Below are 22723 nucleotides of genomic sequence, written 5' to 3' on the forward strand. Positions count from 1 at the left end.
ATGTCATTCTAGGGCAGATGGAGTAACTAAGGGAGGCAGAGGATGAAGGTTAAACAGAGTGTTACGGGAAAGTGATTGTTACCTTTGTGCAAGGTTCAATGTTAAACTACTCACTCTCACATCATTATTTAGTCCTTGCAACACACAGTAGAATAAACCACATCATTTTACTCCTCTGGAGCATAGCAGCTCAAGAGGTGTGGAAGGATGTGGTTCCTCTGGGGCTTCAGTGTTTATGAATAGTAACTTCGTTCATTCACATGTTTTCTTTGCACCGTCCCTCAAAATGTGGCTCTTTAATGTCCTACTTTTCATAACAATTATAGACAGTGTGGAAAATTAGCACAATCCACATCACACATTGACTGACTTAATAGCCCGTTTCCTTTATGAAAAAAGTGTTAATGAAGTTTTGAAATGATTGTAACCACATTCAACTGTAACATTAAATAAAACACACTAAAACATTCAAACTAAAACTGAATCTTGATTTATTAACACACCCGATCATATCTCTCTGTGCCCCAAAGGTTTACCGTCATATCTGTGGTTGTGTTTCCAAAGAGGGATTCCCTATTCATGCATGTTACGATCTCCACTCGACCATCTGTCTTTCCATAAACACTATATTATAAAGATATGCCAAACCTCACCCACAGCCACAACATTTTCAATCTTTACACTTGAGGCGTATGGAATAACACTTATGACTTTCTATCCCTTCTGCCCTCCCTTCTGTGTTTTTTATGGGGTGGCTGCAGGAGAAAGCAGAAGGGTTTCCCCCTCTGCCTGACACCCCTGCTTTGAGAACATGTGGCCTGGGAATAATTGGGTTACAACTGCAGCCGTCCAATGAGTTGGCCTTGATTTGGAGAATGACTCCATTTACTTTTGTCTGACTGCCTGCTGCTTCCACAGCTGCAGCCTTTATCCTCCATTCAGACTCAGGGTTTTACTGTAGGTCTGGCAGACAGCCAGGTGAGAGAGTGGAACACAATCTGAGCATTAATATACTAACCCTCATTCAGAGGATAGCACAAGAAAACACAAAATAATCCCACCTTATTTTAGATAAAAATAAGGAAAAAAAAAAGACAGGATATCTTTATTTCACTTAGGCAGCTATTGTAGAAAAGAGCCATATCCTGAGCGAGAAACATTTACTACAATGTTACAATATTGCATGAATACAAACAAAATGTGTAAAAGGTGCTATAATAACACAGTATCAATTACTCTGATTGGCTAAACACTCAAGCTTGTGCAAATAAACTTGACAATGCAAAATGGTTTGCTCTTAGACTTAGAGCACAAGTATTTCAATGCAGAATTAAAATGCATTGGTGGCCTTTTCTTGCACATGAAAGCTACACTATGTATCCTTGTAAGAACACCTTGTAATAAGAAAGCAACTTTACATTGCAATAAAGGTAATTGGTCATATTGCAACTGTAAAACACTGCACACAGTTTGAACACTTTATACAAGCTCAAATACTGATCATTGTTTTCTTTCACTGAGCTCTAGCACAAGTACTCTTTTTGCAGCAGAATAGCATTTTACTTGTCATAAAGCATTTCTTCAAACACACTTTATCGCACAGGTGTATCCAATAGCATTAATGAGGGTCAGTATTAAGCCATGTCAGTGAATAAAGCAAACATGCTTTATTAATGTAATTAATTTCACCTGTGCTTTCCCTGCTTGGAGCGCAACCCTGGGCCTTTCTCATTTCCCCTCCTCGACTCCTATCCTTGAGTCTTAGTCCCGCCCACAGGAGATGCGAGCGGAGGAGCCGAGGAGGGGAACCGAGGAGATAGGAGGGGATCAGGCGGTTAGAGAAATTCTCTCCTCTGAGCGGTCATTTTAAAGAGACGTCCATTAATGATGACAGGAGGCACAGCCCTCTGTCTGATGGACAGAACTGTGTTCATGATGACTTATATATTTACTTTTAATTCATTCACAGTGCGGTATAATGAGACAATAACATATATAGGCCTATATACAGGGGTGCACATAACTGGTACGCAGGTACGGCAACAATCTGAAATGCGTAGCCTACCGTCACTTGTGTCCAGTGGCGACTGGTCATTAGGGGCAGGTGGGGCACAGCCCCACCTAGTGTCAGCAGAAAGTATTACAAATAATGATTACAAAAATGCAAAAAAAAAAAAAAAAAAAAAATATAAAATATATTTTAAGATCATGTTTAATCATCTGATTCGTCTGTACATTGCTGTTTTAGTCTGTGTTCTTCTAATTAGTGTGTCTACAGTCACAGTGTGTGCCTATTGAGCTGTTTAGAGCCATGTGGGACAAAACCTGATTATGCCCCTTCCTCTCGCTGTGAAGTGAACGGTGACTGTAAAAACTACACTGCGCATGCTCAGAGTATTTTGTAATGTAATGTGTGTGGCAAAAAAATAATGACCAGAGGGGCACGGAGCTACCATCCCCACCATACGTCATCTCAAATCATTCAGAGCTGATTGGCTGTAAGTACGTGTGCCGCGAAAAGTGTGGTGCTTGAAGAGGAGACGAGAGAGCTGCAGTGGCGCGTCCTAAAACCAGGAAGTAAGCACAAAAAAGCAATGAGATTTCTCCAGAGGATTTTAGAAAATAGCTCGAAATAAGATCTGTGGGAAACGTACCTGTTAGATAAATGCACGTTTTGATTAGTCGGATAACATCCACATGTCTACCCTACTTTTATAATTTTTTTATCATAAATCTATGGATTAGATTTATGATAGACTTTTGAAACTACAAGAAGATAAGGAGGACTTTTACAAAAAAGTAATAGAAATGTTTGTCCAGAAGGATAGGCAAATGGACTTCATCTTCAAGTCAAGGTAAGACCGCAATTTTATTGAAAATGGGATCTTACTAAGAGAGAATTCAATATTTAAATGATAAAATTACATTTTTTGGGTATCCTTTTGTTGAACTGTCTGTTTAAAATTAATCGAAGCATCAGACAAAAAAAGCTTTTGAAAATAATATTATATTTTGGTTTAGGTCAAAATATAATATTTGTAAACCTGAAGAGTCAGTGCCAGTGCCTCAGCAGCCATGAACCTCACTGCACGTCACTGCAGAAGCTTATATATAGACATCTAAGTTTTTTGTGCCCCACCACTTTTGTACATATAAAAACGCCACTGCTTGTGTCACAAAGCGCATTTGCGTACCGACGTACTTGTGAAGCTTTTCCAGAAGGCGGTTAGATCACCGGACGACAGAGTCGGTCTCCGTGTGCACAGACAGGGCTGCTGTTAACGTCGGTCTGTAAAGCAGCACTGCGCTAAAACAGCTGATCACGTTCACACGCTCTGTGGTCACGAAGCTCTGTACTCCACTAACACCCCCCCCGTTGACATTCGCGAAGATCTGTACTCCACTAAGTACTAAGTCTGTATAGCCCAAAGTAAAATTGTACATTATACATTAGACAGTATCATGCTAACATAAACATTAAGTCTAATTAGCGTTTTAAACACAACACGTTTAAGTACAATTTCAAATTCAGAAGTCACATTGCAGTTAACCAAATGAAGGCCAGTTAGCCTACTTCACGTCATGTCTTACCGGTGGTTGACTGTCGGACAGAGCTGGCGTTGGAGTCTTCCAATAAAGAATAGCCTTCAAGTAAAATCCACAATTTTTAAACGATAACTGTTGTGTGCTATTAGCTCTCTAGCCTCACTTAAATCCTTAAATCGCCTTGTTTTGGTTCAAAGATGGCGGGGGTTTGGAGCTGTGAGGACGTTAATTGACGTAATAATTAGCCCTGAAGACCACAGACATCTTTCGACTATTTCCAGCATACGACCAATACACTTGTTAAGTTTGAGAGATAGAAAGGAAAAGATACTGAACGACTCAGTAACGCAGAACACACACCTGAGGCAACCGGCTTTGCTATTATGTTTACATATTGAAATCTCGCGAGTGTTACACACGTGACTTTACCACCAAACGCCGTTGACCACTTGACCTGCAAATATATAATGCTAATTCAGATTTTATATCATTATAATTATAATAATAATAATAGTACAAGTTATAATAATATTAATAAAAAGTACAAATGAGAAGTAAAAAAAATACTCATGTTTATAATGTTTTACCATGATGCCACAGTTTGAATGGAACATAGAAAGAATAAAAGGAAAATATTGTATTTGACTAAGATGGTGGATGTAGAGATTTGAAGGAGGGAGAAGTAGCCTCTAATTAGCTGGCTTATAGAATAATTGTTGCTCAAACACAATAATATGTTAAGAAATGTACACAATATATACAATACATACATACAATACAGCCTACATATCTGACATAGGTGGAGCCAACAACATACTTTCAGTCTGCTTTGGAAACAATAGGGGATGCACTTAAGCTTCCTTTAAATGTATTAAAGTGAAAGCTTGGAGCTCTCAGGTTCGTCCTTGTTGTTGTGTGTTCATAGCAACCTCCCAACAATGCATGACCCACCGCAAATTAATGACATCAGAGGTCAAGTTGAAGCAGTTGATCAACCGATACCATCTGATTCTTTCTGTACAAGTCTCTTCCAATAATGTGAACTTCATCAGCCAAGGTTGTTTCCTCACTTCTTATCGGTAACTTCTCCAGTAATCAAAACAACCCAAACCTCCTCCTGCTTTCCACTTGGAAATCCGTTGCTATTCATTTCAGCTGGAAATATGATGAAGCAGGGTCAAGGTCTGTGAACATTGTTATTGATGTGTCTTAATTCACTTTTGGAGTGAGCAGTAGCCAGCTACTCTCTGTATAATTCTCAGGGTCACTCAAACAATAAAGACTCTTATCTCTCAACAAAAGATCCTTGGTCAGTGAAGTAGGTAAACACCCTGACGCGCCCAGCTAAGAGGCACATAGAAGGGAAAATGTCTTACAGAATACAGTGTACAGAATTTTACAAAAACTAATGAGCCTTGGGGTCACCACTGCCCAGGAATGAATAAAGAGGAAATGTATCCTGAAGTGAAATATAGTATATATTAGCAAAAACACTGCTTTATAATCGTTTTTCCTTTTTAAATATGTTCCCAATCAGTCGCAAAGAATTGCAAACCCATTATAATGTGTTACGGTCATTACCCAGCTTGAATCGCAAAAGCATAAAATGGTCAAGTAAACATCCAGTACAAAACACAAAAGGCCCAGTGTAGTCTCTATCCAAAAAGGGAACCCTTTTTGTTCACAAATAGAACCTGCCAGAAAGTCTTGTGTCATTTGGATTACAGAGTAACGAGTCAGTGAATGAATACAGGTCCCCAAATGGTCTTGTGGTGCACAACAGGAATGAGACATTATGTATCTTAGTAGGCCAAATGGGATAGTCATTGACACAGGCCCACACAAGTTTAAAAGTGCATGCGAAAAACACTCCCCAAATATATGCGTTTTTATGTTAGTAAATAGAAACATGTGCATGCTCAGAATTTTTAGGAAAACCTCTGACATGCAATCACGGTTTCACCCACACACACATCCAACACACGCCTCTCTTAAGCCCTTGCCCATTGAAACCATGGAAATGCCAAGCAAACAAATGCTCTCATTTGGCAGGAAGGCAACGCGCTGGCTCCTGTCTATGGGAACTACTTTAGTAAGCTGCTGTGTCAGATGTATGATGGGACGCCATAAAGGCCTAATTTAAGGGTGGTGAGGTAACTGACATGGATTTTCTAGATGTAGATTTACTACTTTATAAGCAGTTTCAAAGGTAGCAAATGCATGTCAAAAACATTAAAGTGAAGGTTAACCTAATTCCCAACAGTAGCCCACTTTCATTATGATTCATAAAGATGTACAGAACACTAGTATGAGAGCTGTGGTGGTAATCTGTTTTGTATATTGGTCAACATAAGCTCGTGAATAAAGTCAAGAAAATAATTTAACATTATCATTGTCCCTAGAAACCATTACGCTAGCCAGTGATGTTACATTGAAATGCCTGGGCTTCATATAAGAGGCGAGTAAAATGTAAAGTATGGATAACCACTGCGATGCTTCCTACAGCCACAGCTATTTCCATGCAGTTTTGTCTAATTTTAGATGACAATGTGATCACTCACTCTATAATAGCACAGACCGAGAGAAATGGCATGTGCTAAGGATAGTAGCATCCTATTATGGGCTATTTTAAGCATTTTTCTGCCCTATTATGAGCCTCAAGTAGCTGTTTTGATGTCTGGTTTTAGCTTTTTTCAATAGCCAAGCCAACACAGAGGACCATTTTTATGTTCCTGTTTGACTCATTCTCTCATAGTTGAGGCAGCTTGACTCGATGATTAGGAACAAAAATGAGACACAACAATGACACTCTAATTTTCAGTAATCAGACCAATGTCAGTGGTTCTTAGTAAATTGCATGGTCTCAGTACTTTTGAGTCTTTTTGTTTTCCTGTCTTTCTTTAGGTTTTTAAACAGAAATATTGAACCTGAAAAAGTTGAATCCTACCCTATTTTACTCTTAGGTTATCACATTTGAACTAACAACTTATATGTTAAACTAATTCATTTTAGGTTTTTTAATTTATTAGTTGGACACCGGCACCTGCATATACTGAAGCCTCTCTCCCAAAACCAATCTTGAATCGATTGATTAGCATGCATTCAAAAATGCAATGAGGGTTTGTATTGCATTGGAACATATATGCCTACATATATCTGTTCTCTTAACTTAAGTTAGAGTCGTTGCAACACTGATCATTTGCCATCCTTGAACATCACAACTCAGATTTGTTCCCTTCTGCTTGCTTGAATGGTTAGCACTTTATTCAATTGAGTCAAGAAATCCCATGCATATCAGCTTCCCTTTGGTATTGTAAAGTGTTGTATTATACGGATAAATCACCTTTTGAAGTGAATATGACTTGAGGGGGGGAAGACAGGCACACAATAAGATTTTCTGTTCTTCTTCTCCAGAACATCAATCACGCAGTGAGTCGGTGCATCTGGACCACAGATCTTTTCTTCCATTCATCTGCATCTATAGCCAAGGATCTGAGCCGGACGGAATAAAAACTTCAAACTAACGTAGTATGCTGAATTTTGTTAAAATTGTCATGTCAATTGTAGTGTTTTTCCTATTTTCTACAGCTGAAAATATTTCATCTTCCACATACATACAATCTTGTTTGACCACAATATTTGTCCTTAGGTACATTCACACCACAGTACTTATCCCACAAAGGTTCATGAGAACTTAGTTCATGAGAACTCTTTAGTTCTCTTTAGTTAACTCACGGAGTTGGGGACTGGCTTCAGTAGAAGCTGCTGGGACTCCCAGCAGCTTCTACTGAAGCCTTCCGAGTAAATCGCCAGAACGCCGACACCTCCTCATCTCCACCGCTCCCATGTTTTCTTTTGTGTTGCCATAAGTTAGTGTCTCTGCGTTTGTGCGCTGGGCTAATGCTAATAATGCTAATGCGAGGATAATCAAATGGCGGCTTCACAAAACTTTTGGGGAGTTTTACGGGGCGTGGTTTGCAATCCGCCCAGCCAATCAGACATAGGAACCTTTTTCTCCCACGAAAGTACCTGCTCTCTAGCAAAAGGGGGTAAAAAAGGTTCTGATGAACTAATTTTAGTTCCGGGCTTTTTTTGGTGTGAACGCGACATTTCGGAACTATATCGGAACTAAAGTGGGAAAAGTACTGCGGTGTGAACGCGGCTTGACTGTTTTTTTTTTTGTGTTGTATTGACTATTGACCGCATGAGTACTACAACGCTCTTGTCACTGGTATTCCTAACCTATGATCTGATCCTTCATCCTAGACCGACAGTTATACATTATACAGTTTTGAGTAATTTTATATCACTATAAACCCAGTTTGGCCTGATTTAAACATCAATCCCATCAGTATCTTTGAGCAATTTCACTGGAGACACAAGAGCATACTGTGAAATCTAATAGTTCCTCCTCTAAGATATTTCTCCTGGTGGGATGGGATAACATCTGAAATAACATCAAGATGAGGTAACATTAAACCTCTGCCCTGAAAGTAATCAATATTAATAACAACCTGTTGGCTGCCAGCTCCTCAGGGCACCAACTACAATGGCAACATTATTATTCTATAAAAGATAAGCTTTATAGTTTCATTTAACCTGTGACTACCCAAAGTAACATAAATAGCACTTTAAAAAATGTGATGGAAAAGCACTATAAAGGTGATTTAATGGAGTTTGGCCACTCAACCCGGGCCTCCATGGTTCAAGTGAGCCTCAACTACTTTTTACTCCAAGTAGGTTAAGGAATTACCCAGCTGCAAATATTAAATGAGTGTGGTAAATTGGAAGAAGAACATGAAATCTTCACTCTGCGATGCACATTAATCAGATTTTAAGATCCAGGTTTGAGTCATGAATCTGAATTTGGAGATGAGCTCATTTTTGCGAGAGACATGATGTAGCTGCATGCTTTCATTGGGGCGGTCTGAAGAAACCCCCGCACATCTGTGGGTGGATCGAACATTATGTCATAATAACACAACTATAATTACACTATCCCTATCATTTACTGTGGACTTAGTGTGTGTGAGTGGATGTTTTTGGTCTTCGCACTTAACTTCTTTTTATGAACTGTTCACATTGTGGTTTATGACTTTGAAAACCACACTTTTCATCATCTTTTATGTACTTATTTCACAACCTCATGCCTCTGATGTCAATTCATCCTGTATACATATTCTAAGTAATCCCATTAGAAAGCCAGTTTATCTTTACCACCAAAGACATTAATTTCTGTGCCTTCTTCTTTAATTAAAACAATCAATAACTATACATTTAGCCCTATAATATGAATACAACAATGACACCATTCCCTTACATTTCCTTCGTGGTATTTAAGTGTAACAATGTCAGCAAAGACTGACAGTGTATGGCCAAAGCCAACAATAATAACTCTGGTAAAAAAGGGCCCACCTCCTTCTGTCTGCTTGACAGAATAATGACTATTTTTCCTCTATACTTGGACTTCCAGACGATTTTATCTCCAGTGTGTCTGCTTTATTAGGTCCAGACTGAGCTGTTAGAGAAATAAAGACCTTTTCCACTAGGATAAAGATGTCTGAGCATGATGAGAGACACAAAAGAGAAAGAAAGCGAAAGAAAGAGCAAGAAAAAAATAGACTTGGCAACGTTGTCCTGTAGTACCGACCGCTGAGGAACTTTTCATACAGTCACTATGGTATCCGCTGAAACACAAAGCTACTTCATGTTGTCAGGGTAGAAAGAGGTAAAGTAACGTGTGTGAATGTGTGTGCTTTAGTTGTGTAATTGAAAATAGTTTAAAAGTACAGACAGAAAAAGAGAGAAGAGAATTTGCCTAAATGACAGGGACTGAGTTTCTCTGGCTTACTGGAGGGGATCAAACGAATCTTTAATTGTATTAGTAGTACTGCTCAAAGGTTGGTTGAAAACAACTCATAGTTCTTGAGAAATTGCTTTCGAACATATGGAACCCTTTCTTGAGCAGCAAGTGGCCAACCATATTTTTTATTAAAATAGTTAATGTGAAACTTCATGTTCGCAACCTACAGGCTACTCATCATATATGGTACAATGTTTTATATTGTACCATGATTTGATATAAAATGTTGTTACATGTATGAATACAGTATGCATCAAAGAAAAAAAAAAACACTCGTAATTTATTGTGTTTGAATTCTTGTTTTTGTGTCAAATTCATTCAGATTCACAGGCAGAAAGGATGAAAAGAAACACAGCTTAGACGGACAAGGTAAGTCTGGTACTTGATATCATTTAAATTGGTTAAGAAAAAACAAACAATTGTTTAGTAGTTTAAAAAAAATCCATCCATAGATTCGGTGTAATTACTTTCAGTTCAGTTTACCTCATTCAGAATCAGGACTTGGTGAAAGCAGACATGCCTCTTCGACACAAACCATCTGTTTTCTTTTTACGTCCACTTTCATTCAAACGGACGTCTGAATAATAATACATACTGTAGCAATGTGGTGGTGGAGGGCCACTTTGGCCTTCATACTCTTCTGAGTAAACAAAATACCTCAGACGGGATTCCATCGCTGCCTTATGTTTAATTTATGTTCTGTACATCTTTAACAATGTCACCATGAATAAATATTGACTGTGAATAAAATAAGTCTTCGTACGGATCGACTATAACTCCTTTTCCAAAACCATCTTACACCATGTCAGTTCTTGTTTGTGCATCTTCAGCCATGAAGATTTAATCACAAACACAAATGTTGTCAACAGTTTCCAAGTACATCATATTTCTTCAAAGCATAATAGACTTTTGACATTTTGTACTCTCACATGAAACTGTTTGGTCACAGTTCAATGTAAGCAGTTAAAATATCAGGTTGAATCAGCTAAAATAAACTAGAAATTGCTCACAAAGTGCAGTCCTCTGCCAAGGCAGCACAAACAACATAAATGTGCCATTACTCTTTTGTAGAAGCGGAAAATATATTGATTTGTAAAATCAAAAATATTGATGTGCAACACATGATACATTTGTCAAATCGGTTTCCAATCAAGCTTGTTTGTGAGAAACTCAAAAAAGGGTTTGAAGTTAATATCTTGTGCTTGGCCCGTGTTCTTACATTCCACCACATTTATTTAAAGTGGACCTATTATGCTATTTTTGAAAAATATATTGTAGGGCCATACCTATACAAAACATGTCTGTGAAGTTTTTTGCTTAAAATACCAAACAGATCACCCATTGTAGCCATGCCTCATACTGCTCATACCCCTCTATTCTAGTCCTGTTCCAAAAAGGCTGATTCTGCTTTAAATGGAACGGCTGCTGCTAGCCACGCCCCTTTGTAGCGCCATGCAGCTTTCCCCTGTTAAGAGAGTTTTCTACCGGGAGAAACTCAGCGAAACGCTGCGGTGATTAAATGCCATATTATGTTCCCAACCACTTCAAGCATTATTTCTGAAACAGTATGGAGCTCAAACCTTTCTCTCTCGCAGGGTTTACCACAGGACATTACGTTACACATATTCTCTCCAGTAGCCTACAGCGTTAGCTCCATAATTAGCTCTGAGTGTTAGCATGCTTGCTAATGTAAACACACAGCATATTACTCCCAAAACACGCCGCGCATTGTTTCTGATACAGCACATAGCTTGACATGTTCTTTCTTAAAGGTGGGGTAGGTAATTTTGGAGAAACCAGCTTGAGTGCGCTAGAATTTGAAAATACACAGCTGGAAAAAATCTGCCACTTCCTTACAGAGCCCCTCCTCCAACACACACGAACGTGCACATGACCAATGAGGGCACGAGATAAGTTTGTGCACAGATGGAAGGCTGACAGGCAGGTAGGCCATCCAGTTATTTTAGCCGGGCCGGCTAAAATGATTGGTCGTGCTTTTTACAGTACTACAGCTTCCACAGATGACATTTTTGAATGGATTTTTTGTCAAAGCACTTAAGATATTCATTGCTATCGGGATGTTAAGAGCATTCCATGGAATATAATAAAAAGTGTATCTCGAGCCGGTTTCTCAAACGTACCTACCCCACCTTTAAGTGTTTACCGCTAGAACAGTGCCATTATATGTATTATATATAACGACTTTACTCTAAGTGCCTCCTGCAGACATCCTGCTGAATACACAGACACACAGCTGCGAGAGGGGATTCAGCTAGAGACGACTGTATACGGAGACGATAGGTTGGGACGTGTCACGTGTGCTGGAGACGATAGGTTGGGACGCGTCACGTGTGCCGGATGTCGCCAATGACGTAAAAGGAGCCAACATTCTGGATCTGCTTGTTTGCACCTCCGTTTTTTTTTTTTTTTTAGAGATGTGGGTACGGAGGAAAAGAGAGAGGGTTTTGTTTTCTGACACTTTGTGAGTTCCCTGACACACCGGGGACACATATTTATGTATAAAATACATCAAACGTGCATTTTGCATAATAGGTCCCCTTTAAATATGTCATCACAATTTAAAAATATCCTGCTTAATCTTACAAACAATTGGGAAGGAAAATACAACCTCCTCTGTGGAAAAAAACAACAGTTTAGGTTGGATCAGATTAGACTAAATCTGATCAGAGGCAAAAAAAGGCTGGGTTAAAAACCAAAATGAATTCACAGCTGGACAACTTTTTGCATAGGCAGACATATTCTGTCATCAAACACCTCATTGGATCCACTTGCTGTTTTCACATTATCTATTTTGGGAAAGCTATATTTGCCTCACATGAGACAGATTTTGCACACTTTTATATAACCTCAGAGAGAACCTCTCATTGTGGCAGCATCAGAACCATTTCCTTTTAACTAGGACCACCATTGAGAATGTATTACTGCTCTAAAAGCTGTCCAACTGAGGTCATCCTGTGGGTGTCTCAAGATCAGTGACTGTCTCTTTCTAAATCCCCTTTTAATGAGAATCAAAGCAAAGCACAATCAAAGTTTAATCCCTTCACAAGGCCAAACTAAACATGAGGAGGATCAAGGGGCTACCATGGATATACACACAGATCCTTGCAAACAAACCATGAGGATACTGTATATACTCAGACTGGGCACCTTTTCATCCCTGTGTGTAGACTTTGTTCTCATAAAAGAAATACGAGAATACACACAGATGTACATCCATAAATAAAGACAAAACCAAACCCTGTCAGACTTTAGTCCATAAAAGCTCAGTCAAATGTATTGAAAGATCTTCCAATAAAATCGCTCTTGCAATCTGCCTAGGACCTTGAAATATTTGGATATACAATATGTAGACAAGTTCTAATAAGTCAGCTGGTCTTGTGGCTCTATCTGTAAAAGTATGTTACATTAGAAGGGACCTAAAATAGACGTTTTTTACCTAAAGGATGTGGAAATTGAAAATTAATAACAGTTACACCACAGCCATTCGAATGTTGAGTTGGTTAAAAAGCTCTTTAATGCACTATAAATTGCCAGTGTCAATATAAAGTAAAACAGAAGGTTATCTCCAGACTCTTTACCCATCCATGCTCCGTATTAAACCCTTAAGGAACCTCATACCATGGGTTTCGAAGTTATGTCTGAAATTCACTTTAAAATTGAGCAGGAATGGCTATAATGCTGCTCTGCTGTATGTCAAGTCTCACGGTATATATCACAGTTTATAGCCGGCACTCGTCCAGTAAAACTCTACAAATCACCACTGTCACGGACAACAGGTTGGTACCGTATGGGTCCACAGATCAGGAATGAACAGCATGCTCCATAAAGATAAGAGGTGCACATATATAACAGTGACAATAGAGAGATCAGGTTTTGTCATTTAACACTAAGGAGGTTAGTTATTACAGCTTTTGATTTGCAAACAGGATAATCGGGCTGTGAGCATCAGTGAGGTATAAATTGTTGGTTATTGAAAGAAAGTAGATCAGAGCGTGTGCAGGGAAAAGACAAGAAAGAGAGGAATGACAAACTTACACATACATGCAAACAGGATCAAAACTGTAAATGTTTCTGTGTATGTCAAGATAAATCACAGAAAGACCATGCGATACAGTTAACCTATTCATTTAATTTTACAGGCCGATGTGAGGAATTTGACCCCGGTAACTTGGGTGCAGGTTTTGGAAGTACGTTGAAGAAAAATGTGCTGGACAGTAGTGCAACTGGCTGCCGACTGGAGAGCAAAGCAAGCTCTGTTTCTAAGCAACTTGAAGTGTTTATCCTTTAAGAGGACTATATGTTTATAGATGAGAGAGGAGCAGAATTCTTTCCATGCAGCAAAGCATTGGTTTCTCTCTCTCTGTATCTCTCATTGCCTCTGTTTTGATAACACTGTGAGGGATTGTAGAAGTTCTGAAGTTCCTTCACAGCAGATATTGAGGCTAATTCCTATTTACTTTACAAACAAAAGGAGTTATACGGAGAACAGTTTCCTATAAGAGACGCTGCACTTTTTATCTAGATATTCAGTAAGTCAAGTGTGCTTGGGCAAAATACTGAACCCCAAATTGTTCCCCAAGGCATTGCACTCGGTGTGTGAGTGTGTGTGAATGAGCTTTAAATTAAATCCGGATGTGCAGTTTGGCACCTTGTATAACAGCCCTGACATTAATATATTAATGTTTGTGTGAACGGGTAAATATGTGTTGAGTGGTCGAGTGCCTAGCGCTTTATAAATGGGAAAATAAATTGGAAGTCAAATTACGATTACTGGAGGCACAATGATAAAGCGGATTGGAGCAAAAATACATGTAAACATTCAGTGTCACATGTACATTGGTACATTTGGTACTGCCATGCACATGGGACACATTAGCAAATGTGAGTCATTGTGATTACAGAAACCACTTCAGAGGAGAAGCTGTCGGCTCTTTGTTTACCTCTCCTTCTCTTTTGCCTTTGTTTCTCGAAGGCTAGTCTATTTTTTTCACCACAATTTCTCTCATTGCTTGCTTGAAATCTGCAGGCATTCAGTGTGGTTGTTGAATGAGTTGATACTGAAGGTGCAAAGTCATTTAATGGGGTATGAGGTGGCCTCTCGCCTCTGGGTTTTGGATTACAAGAGGTCCCTTGAATCTGTGCCATGTCCCGCAACTGCATGAATCACAGATTTGACATGCTGGTCCACATACAGCAACATGAGAAGCCACATACGTGATGAAATCCAACACATTAGTACAATTACTACAAAGTATGAAAATACTTGAACACCACTGGCTCATTTCCCAGACAGGCATTAAGCCTACTTCTTCGTTAAAGTGCCCTTTTAAACCATATAAGCTTAAATTGGCTTTTTCTGATATGGCATGTAATAAAATCACATTTAACCGATTCCTTTATAAATGAGTTAATGTTCGGAAGAAAGACTAGAATAAATACAGGAATAAATGAGGGCTTAATTTAACCTTTAACGATGTAGGTTTAACTTCAGATTAAGACCGTAGGATTTAGGTTGCAAGACACACATATTGCAGCCTGGAGGTCTTAATATGAAATGTTATGGAAAAGTGCCAATACAAGAACTGAATACCTTGTGTTTTTCCCAGTACAGCTCTCAATACGTTTCTGGTTTCTGTTTTAAGTTAATCCCAAGAAAGAATGCGAAAAATAATATCATGGTAATGCACTCATTTTATTTTGATTCTAGAAAAAAAAAGCATATAGGAACAAACAAATGTGTTGGTAAAACAATAAGTTAAACAGAAAAAGTAGATTTGTGTCAAGGAAATCATTTAAAAGACACTGGGTATGCAAAGGCACGCGAGTGACATGTTACAAACAGTATGTTAAAGCATCATGATAAAAGAAATATGTACAAAACCAACGAAACAATGTGGTAGCAATATAATTTTCACATAATTTACAAGATAACTAGTATAGATGGCATACCAGCAGCTACACATCACTGTTGACATCTAAAAAACAATGAACATCAGCACTGCAAAGTTAATGGTCTCATTTCAAATAAAAAAGTAGTTTTGTTAGAAATATTTCTAAAATTAGGAATACGATCACTCTCCTCCACCCATTTTACTTCACTATTCACAATTAGCCAAGACAAATGGCCCCACATTGGAGTCAAAAAGGCACGCTTCTTTCCATAAAAACATCCTCTCATCTCTCTTTCTCACCTCCCTCCCTTTCTGTTCCCCCTCTCTCAGAGGAAATGTAAAAGAAATATATGTTTTTCATCGAGAAATTTGAGTTCAGAGTAGGAAGGGAATACAAGTATGCATACTTCCAATTTCTGTCCAATCAGAAAAAAAAGAATAGTAATGCATCTATGTTCCAGGTCCAAAAAAATAAAAAAGTGAATTACTCCCACATGTTGTAGGCTGTGGGCAGTTTAAAATATATGTCTCCCGTCTCAAGTACACATGATCATTTTCAAATTGTCATGAGAGATGGAGAGCATATTGTTGAAAAAATGAAGTGTTTTGTATATACGCACACCATAAACTCTATGCTCTTGTTTTTATGTAAAGGAATTCTGGAGTGTGAACATACATGAAAGTTGACATTCCTCTCTCAGTTAGGTGCCTGAGAGCACTTAACTTACAATCGTCTTTAAATGTGTGTCACATGCTTTCAAAAAGTCATCAATGCATGCACGCACTGCAGTAGGCTACTTAATCATTAAAGTCTAATTTCTTGCAATTTAGTTGTTTTTAAACTGAAGTGGTTGTGATCACATCTGGGATCTGATTTTCAACAAGTTCTTTAGTTCCTAAAAGAAATCAGAGGATGTCTCCAGCAGGGTTTATTTACATTTCAGAGGGGGGGCTGCTTGGATAGCTGCTTCAAAGCACACTCCAGACACTCATAACTTGGTAGAAATCTGCGTATAATGAATTATTATTTATTGTTTCAAATAACTGAAAATTAAGCAGAAAGTGAGCATAATGAAGAGATGTTCCTCTTTTCTTGTAACATAGAAAGTCTGATATATAAACTGCATAGATGTAAATGACTAAATGCAAACGTCCATGTATCATAACAGGAGTATAAGGTGTAATTGTAACATGGTTAAAAAGACACTGAAACCTTTAAACCCCTTAACCAAATCTGCAAAAAAATGATTATACCTTAAATTACTTGGCAAAACACAAACTGACATTCTGCAGGGTAAATGGTGTTATATGTATTATACCTAAATGCAAAATTAGCTGGATAGCTGAAAAACTACTAATTCCTCTGCATAGCTCATCACAGCAAACATACTCCAAACTGCCATGTGATAACCCGCATCTCACACCCACACACTTGAGTGAGTGGTGTCATGCGACATTGAATATTATGCTGGTAAAATAACAAATGTTCTGGCTGTTAGATAAGCAGATATATTGGTGTCGTGCTTTCAAATTGCATAAACATTTCAGTTTAATACCTGCAGACTATTGCCATCTGTGCAGTTTCTTGGTTTTTAAATTGAATATGCCGTGCTTGTAATGTGGATATGAACATCTTTTCTGAATAAGGCCCTAACTCGTTCAATATGTTTCTTGGACGTAGAACTGAACGTAAACAAACTTATTGAGAGATGAGGGCTGTCAGCTTGGGACATACAATGTCAGCTTGAGATTTGGGATACTCATAAGATCCAAGCCTTATTCTGTCAACAAATTACAATATTCTCAATATACATAGCATTTATCAAGACTGTCAGTGTAGAAATGCTTATCTTGGATCACACGCAGTTCATTGGAATCTCCCAAAGGCAACACTTATGCAAGATCGGCATTCCTGCTTGACAGAGCCTGATACATTTAGGATAAAATACTCAGTAGCCCCCATTCTCCCAGATTGTACCTCCCCACTTATATTACAGTATAGCCAGCTCCATCTCTGACTCAGACTAGCTCCACCTTGGAGTTGGGGTACACAGCAACCACGTCGTAGCCCTCTGGGGGCTGGACGCGCGCCATGGCGTGGGTCTCACAGTACAGACTCTCCTCGATGAAGAAGTAGCCTCTCTGCTTGAGGTTGACGCCGCAGTCATCGCACGTGAAGCACTCAGGGTGGTACAGCTTGTCCCTGGCCTTCACAATGGTGCCACTGGAAGAATAGATAAAAGGAGATACAGATAAGAATTTAAAACCTTCGGAAATGATGGAGATGCACATTAAAAACTACTCATAAAGACAAAGAGAGATACATGAAACAGACTTGGTGCTATTGTAGGTAATTCCCTATTTTTTCCAACTTTATCCTCTGATCTTAGACAGTGCTTACTAAGCCTTACATGTTTTGCTTGGTCATGGTTAATCATGATTTAAAGACCTGGCATTTAACCATTTTGTAAGAACAAAGTATGAGCTGTATGACACTTTTTAATTCTAATTTCCCATAGATTGTTTCTCAGATGCTATTGACAAAAGAGTAAATAAAGCTGGACTTGTTTAAGAGATGATTTGTTTGGACAATTGTTTAAAACCCTAGCTTGAAATATACTTTTAAAATATAGGGGTTTAGATTATTTTTTCAATACCTTTGGCACAATTTCATATCTGATCCTTTTGGAAAACGATGCGATGACATGCAAATTGCCTTAAAAGGTCCAATATGTTTTTCGAGGGCAGTGAACATTGCAGAGGCAACACATTCAGCGGAACACTTTAAAAGGAAGTAAGTGATGATAAATTGCTTATGAATGACTCACAGTTGTTCTTTTCAGTTTCCATTATCTATGCTTATCAGCAGTTATCATACCGTTTAGCAACTATGCCCACGCAAGTATTTGAATATTATTGATGTCATATTTCAGGGAAATAACACCAACGCACACCTGGGAACTGAATAGAGAGTTGTTTATTCTCTGCTGATCAACACTGGTTCATTTGGTAGTTCAATGCTTCAGTCAGTCACACAGTGATGGCAGTCATTAAGGGCGTTGTTCATTCACAGTTTCCAATAAGATTTTTCCTTTCTGGACGAGGGACGAGGGCCAGCAACCATTCATTCACAAGCCAACTTCTTTTTTTTAACCGCTTTCCCCATTCAACCGCAAGACTTGAAGGATAAACTCTTGACACAGTGCTCTACACCCTTTTAAAAAGCTGTAAAATGCTCCTAGGTCATAACAGCCTTTTTGTGCCCTGCAAGCTCCTACAATGCCCTCTTGTTAACACGTAAAGTAAGCCGATGACATCAGTGCTTACCTGCAACTGCTTAATAGAAGGGGGATTACCGGTGCATGTGGTTACTTTGGCAGAAAAGTGTGTGTGCTTGTGTTCAATGTTTAGTGTAAGCTTGTGTATACGTGTTTGTGTGTGGGAAAGGGTGTGGAGGATGGCTTGGTTTAATCATTAACATCACAAATGGGAATAGGTTTTCTTGTGAAAGGCCTGTTGCTGCAAGTCGACGGGTCACGGAGGAACCTTCACTCACCTCGAGTTGTTCAACTTTTAAACTTTATGATGAAAGGAAGAGTGATACAACCACACACAGACATATAATTACCAGATAGTGATTAAAAGAGCGAATCTGATAATAGATCATCCATATTTGAATGTATTTATTAAAGGCATCTTCACTAGTCTGTAATTGTAAACCACTGTACGCAACATTTTTAAACCATAAAATGTTATGCTGTGATACAAACCACCTTACAATTAAACATTTAAAACTAATACTATATGTCTGTAAACGTCACTATAAGTGTTGAAATGAAAGGCAAAAGTGGAACATTTATAAAATAAACATTTTGTATGCCTTGAGTGGTCTTCCAAACGTTTTTTAAAGTGGTTATATCACCAATAAATCACAACCACATGCTAATTGTATGGACTGTTCTATGCTATATACTTACACAATGCCGTTACAGCAGCGTGTGCACTGGGGCAGCTTCTGAAGACCGGACATGGGGCTCGGGATGGGGCTTCCCAGTTTGGGGATTGGAGACATGATAGGTGACTTTAGGTTTCTCATTCTGTCTGTTGGGGAAACACCTAGAAAAAACAAGCAGAGAATAAACACAGGAACTTTGGACACGGTTGCTACAAATGTAAATTCATGAGGGTGTCAGGTGCTGACATCACATTTCCTATGAGGGCCTTTGGTAACCCTGTGTAATTCAAGGGGAAAAGCCTTATAGAATCATGAAAGCATATCTTTGTGTTTGTAACCTGGAGGAATTTCCCTAACAGTTTCAGGTAGTAAGACAAAAGCATGGTTGTTGTCAGGTCTGCAGTAGGCTAATTATGATATGAAGATCACCTTAGTGACCATCTGGCAACAACAAGCAAGGGATGGTGTACGGCAAGTCAGTTATTATAGGGTTGCTTAATAAATAAATACATTATTTGAGACGTAACATTGATTAAAACGGTTGGAACTGTATTCATAATGTGTTACTCTGTAGCAATTAATCAGGCCTATGTGACTTTAAGAAGTGTCCACATATCCCAGACCTTTTTAAACAGATGAATAACCCGACCGCAGCGATTGAGGTTGTTTGCGCTGTAACTGTTACAATCTCTTTACATATTATTTTAAATTAACTAGTTTTTATACAGTACAAAGGCCCATTCAAAGTTCCATTAAGTGTTGAACTCATGTCTGTCTTCTTCAATTTTCATCCAGCTTTTAACCTCTCTTGCTCTTAGCTGTTTACTTATTCTTTTTCTAGCCGTTAGCCTTAGTGTTTCTGTCAGTAGGGATCACATATCTCATTAACTTTGTTGCTTGCTTTCCCAAACAGGATGTCGCCACTTGTCCTCTTCCTTAGCCTCTCCATCGTGTGAGTCTACATGTTTCATGCTTTCACTTTCAGATTCCATCAAATACAACCTTTGGCACTCAATGTAATATCCAATAAAGATTGCAATATATAAGGCAATTCATCTTCATGGTGGTGTCAAAATGTATATGATTCAATGATGTGAAAATGCTATACTTATCAAATATAAGTCTGTGAGTTTGTTTCAATCAGACTGAGGTCATCCATTGGTTTGTGGATAACCATTTTGAAGCCTTGCATTTGGCGTTTTGACTGGCAAGAAATTCTTCAACGGAAAAACATACAGCAGAAAGGTTAAAACTACAATATATAAACACTGGACAGCATGGTAGCGAGCTGTCAATAACAACTGAAGTATATCCTGCTTTATCATCTATTTTACTCTAAATAAGACCATAACTTACTGAATGAACATTGTGTTGTATTTGAGAAGACTTAAAACTAGCGAATGAGACCATACATCTGTTAGGAAAAGGTTTACTGAGATAACAAATTAATCAATTGGACTTTTTTTGAAGTGGACCCGCCTGCATTGACAGCACCTTTCAGTCCCGGAGGTTGCAGCTTGGTGTTAACTCATAAGAAGGTGTTCCCTTTTTTTCAGCTGTTACAGTTACTGAATATAATTGTTGTCTTTCTCGCGTCCGCCTTCCCCGCTCTTTGACCTCGGTGTATTCTCGCTCTTTCCTGTGTGCTAAATTCAAGACTCTGGAGTAGCATTTCCTAGTAGGAATTCATCAGTCAACCTAACTAGACAACCAGCAGGAAAAAACATCCCATGTTACAGAGTCAATCTTAAACCATCACACCGATATGCTACAATCACAGGAGAACCGTGAACGACACAAGGTGATTCGAGCTGACCTAAGAACAGTTAGTGAACAGAACACCTCGTAAAAGATAACACCTTGAGAAGACTTTCTTCCTAATTTAAAAAAGATATCTCTATATTTAGATAGGAATTAGTGATGAGATGCTTTCTACAAAAACACCAACTCAACCAGCTACACCAAGGCTTATGTTATGTTACAAAACCTTTCAAAAAAGGTTATTTTTTAAAACTATTCTAAGCAATTACAGCTGATATTCTGGTAGTAGACAGGGGTTTCTGCATTTACAGTACATGTATGGCAATTAGATATTTAGACTGAGCCATCAAATTAAATCATCATTCGTTGAGTTATGCCTGACTGGAATGCATGAAAGGGACATACTTAATACTGCATACCTGGAGCTACTCCAATATGTACTAATACACTATAAGATTTCTCCTTTCCCGATGTGCCAGCGGAGGCTTCAACAGGCTGAAGTCACCTTACACTGCACAACAGTCTAATTACTTTGCATCTGGCACCTGATTTAAAGCACTTTCCATCTCTCAGTAACAGTTAGCCTCTGACTGCGCCATGGTGCGTTTAAGAGCTGACATTAGCTGGGTATGTTATTCCTGGGATTAATGTCTCTATTACCTAATTATGCACTCCAATGGAAAACCTTTTATGTGCAGCACACTCATGATATTCTCACAGAGGGAAAGGTTGACTAATACAAATCTTCACACCAAAGTCAAGCATAGATACAGAAAGCAGAATGAATGAGCGCTTGTTTAATCTTGCTCCTACATTATTAAATAGCCAGTCTACGTAGGGCCTGTGTATACGTTCCAAACGCAGACAGATCTTTTTATTTGACAGACAGTGACACGTTGGGCGATTACAACACATTTCTCACCCCAAGCAACATTCACGGCACAATGTGTCTGCTACGCTGTGACTAATATCACCCAGACATACTGTAAAACAGCCCTCATCCTCTCTCAAACCTGTCAGAGGGGGAAGCCTCAGGGAATGTGATGCAAAGAGAGTCATAGTGTCAAAAGACAGCTGTAATAATATCCTTTCAGACAGCTATGGTGGGATATTGTATTTACTTTTTGAGAAAGTCAAATAATAAACAACCTGGATTTGTTCTTGATTATGCTGCACATATACTCGGGTTGTGTGTCACCGTGGGATTTAAAAAGGGCTTTTATCAAGACTACATGTCAGATCAAATGTGTCAGAGAGACACACTTATACACCCTGGGGTCAAACAAGCAGTAAGTGAGAAAACAAGTATAATCAGAAGAGAAAGTGTTGAAATAAAAATGAATTAATGATACGTTTGATATTCAATTTGAAGCGTATAATGAACAAACCTAAGAATGACCCTTTCCTATTGCTTGTTTCACACCAGTACTTCAACGTTTTCAGCTTTAGTTCAAACACATAAAAACAGTGGCTTCACTTTGGGCACTAGAAGCGCATTCTGAGCATTTATAATATATATATATATATATATATATATATATATATATATATATGAATATATATATATATATATATATATATATATATATATGAGTAAAGACACTGGACACTGGCTCTAGTGCTTTCTAAAGAACCAATCTGCTCTACCAGACAGTGAAGAGTTAAGCCCCTCACCACTGGCATCAC

General features: G+C 38.5%; 1 protein-coding gene across 1 annotated transcript in view; it reads right to left on the reverse strand.

Annotated features, from left to right (window-relative positions):
• Nucleotides 1–15101: 15101 nt before the first annotated feature.
• The window catches only part of pdlim4 (PDZ and LIM domain 4), a 41347-nt gene continuing 33725 nt past the window's right edge, over nt 15102–22723 (reverse strand). The window contains exons 6-7 of the mRNA XM_034140071.1: nt 19299–19437; nt 15102–17545 (exon numbers count right to left, since the gene is read on the reverse strand). Of these exons, the coding sequence (XP_033995962.1) occupies nt 17341–17545; nt 19299–19437 (344 nt within the window). The 3' untranslated portion in view covers nt 15102–17340. The remainder of the gene's footprint in view (nt 17546–19298; nt 19438–22723) is intronic.

The sequence above is a fragment of the Trematomus bernacchii genome, unplaced genomic scaffold (assembly GCF_902827165.1).
Source record: "Trematomus bernacchii unplaced genomic scaffold, fTreBer1.1, whole genome shotgun sequence".
NCBI classification, from domain to species: domain Eukaryota; kingdom Metazoa; phylum Chordata; class Actinopteri; order Perciformes; family Nototheniidae; genus Trematomus; species Trematomus bernacchii.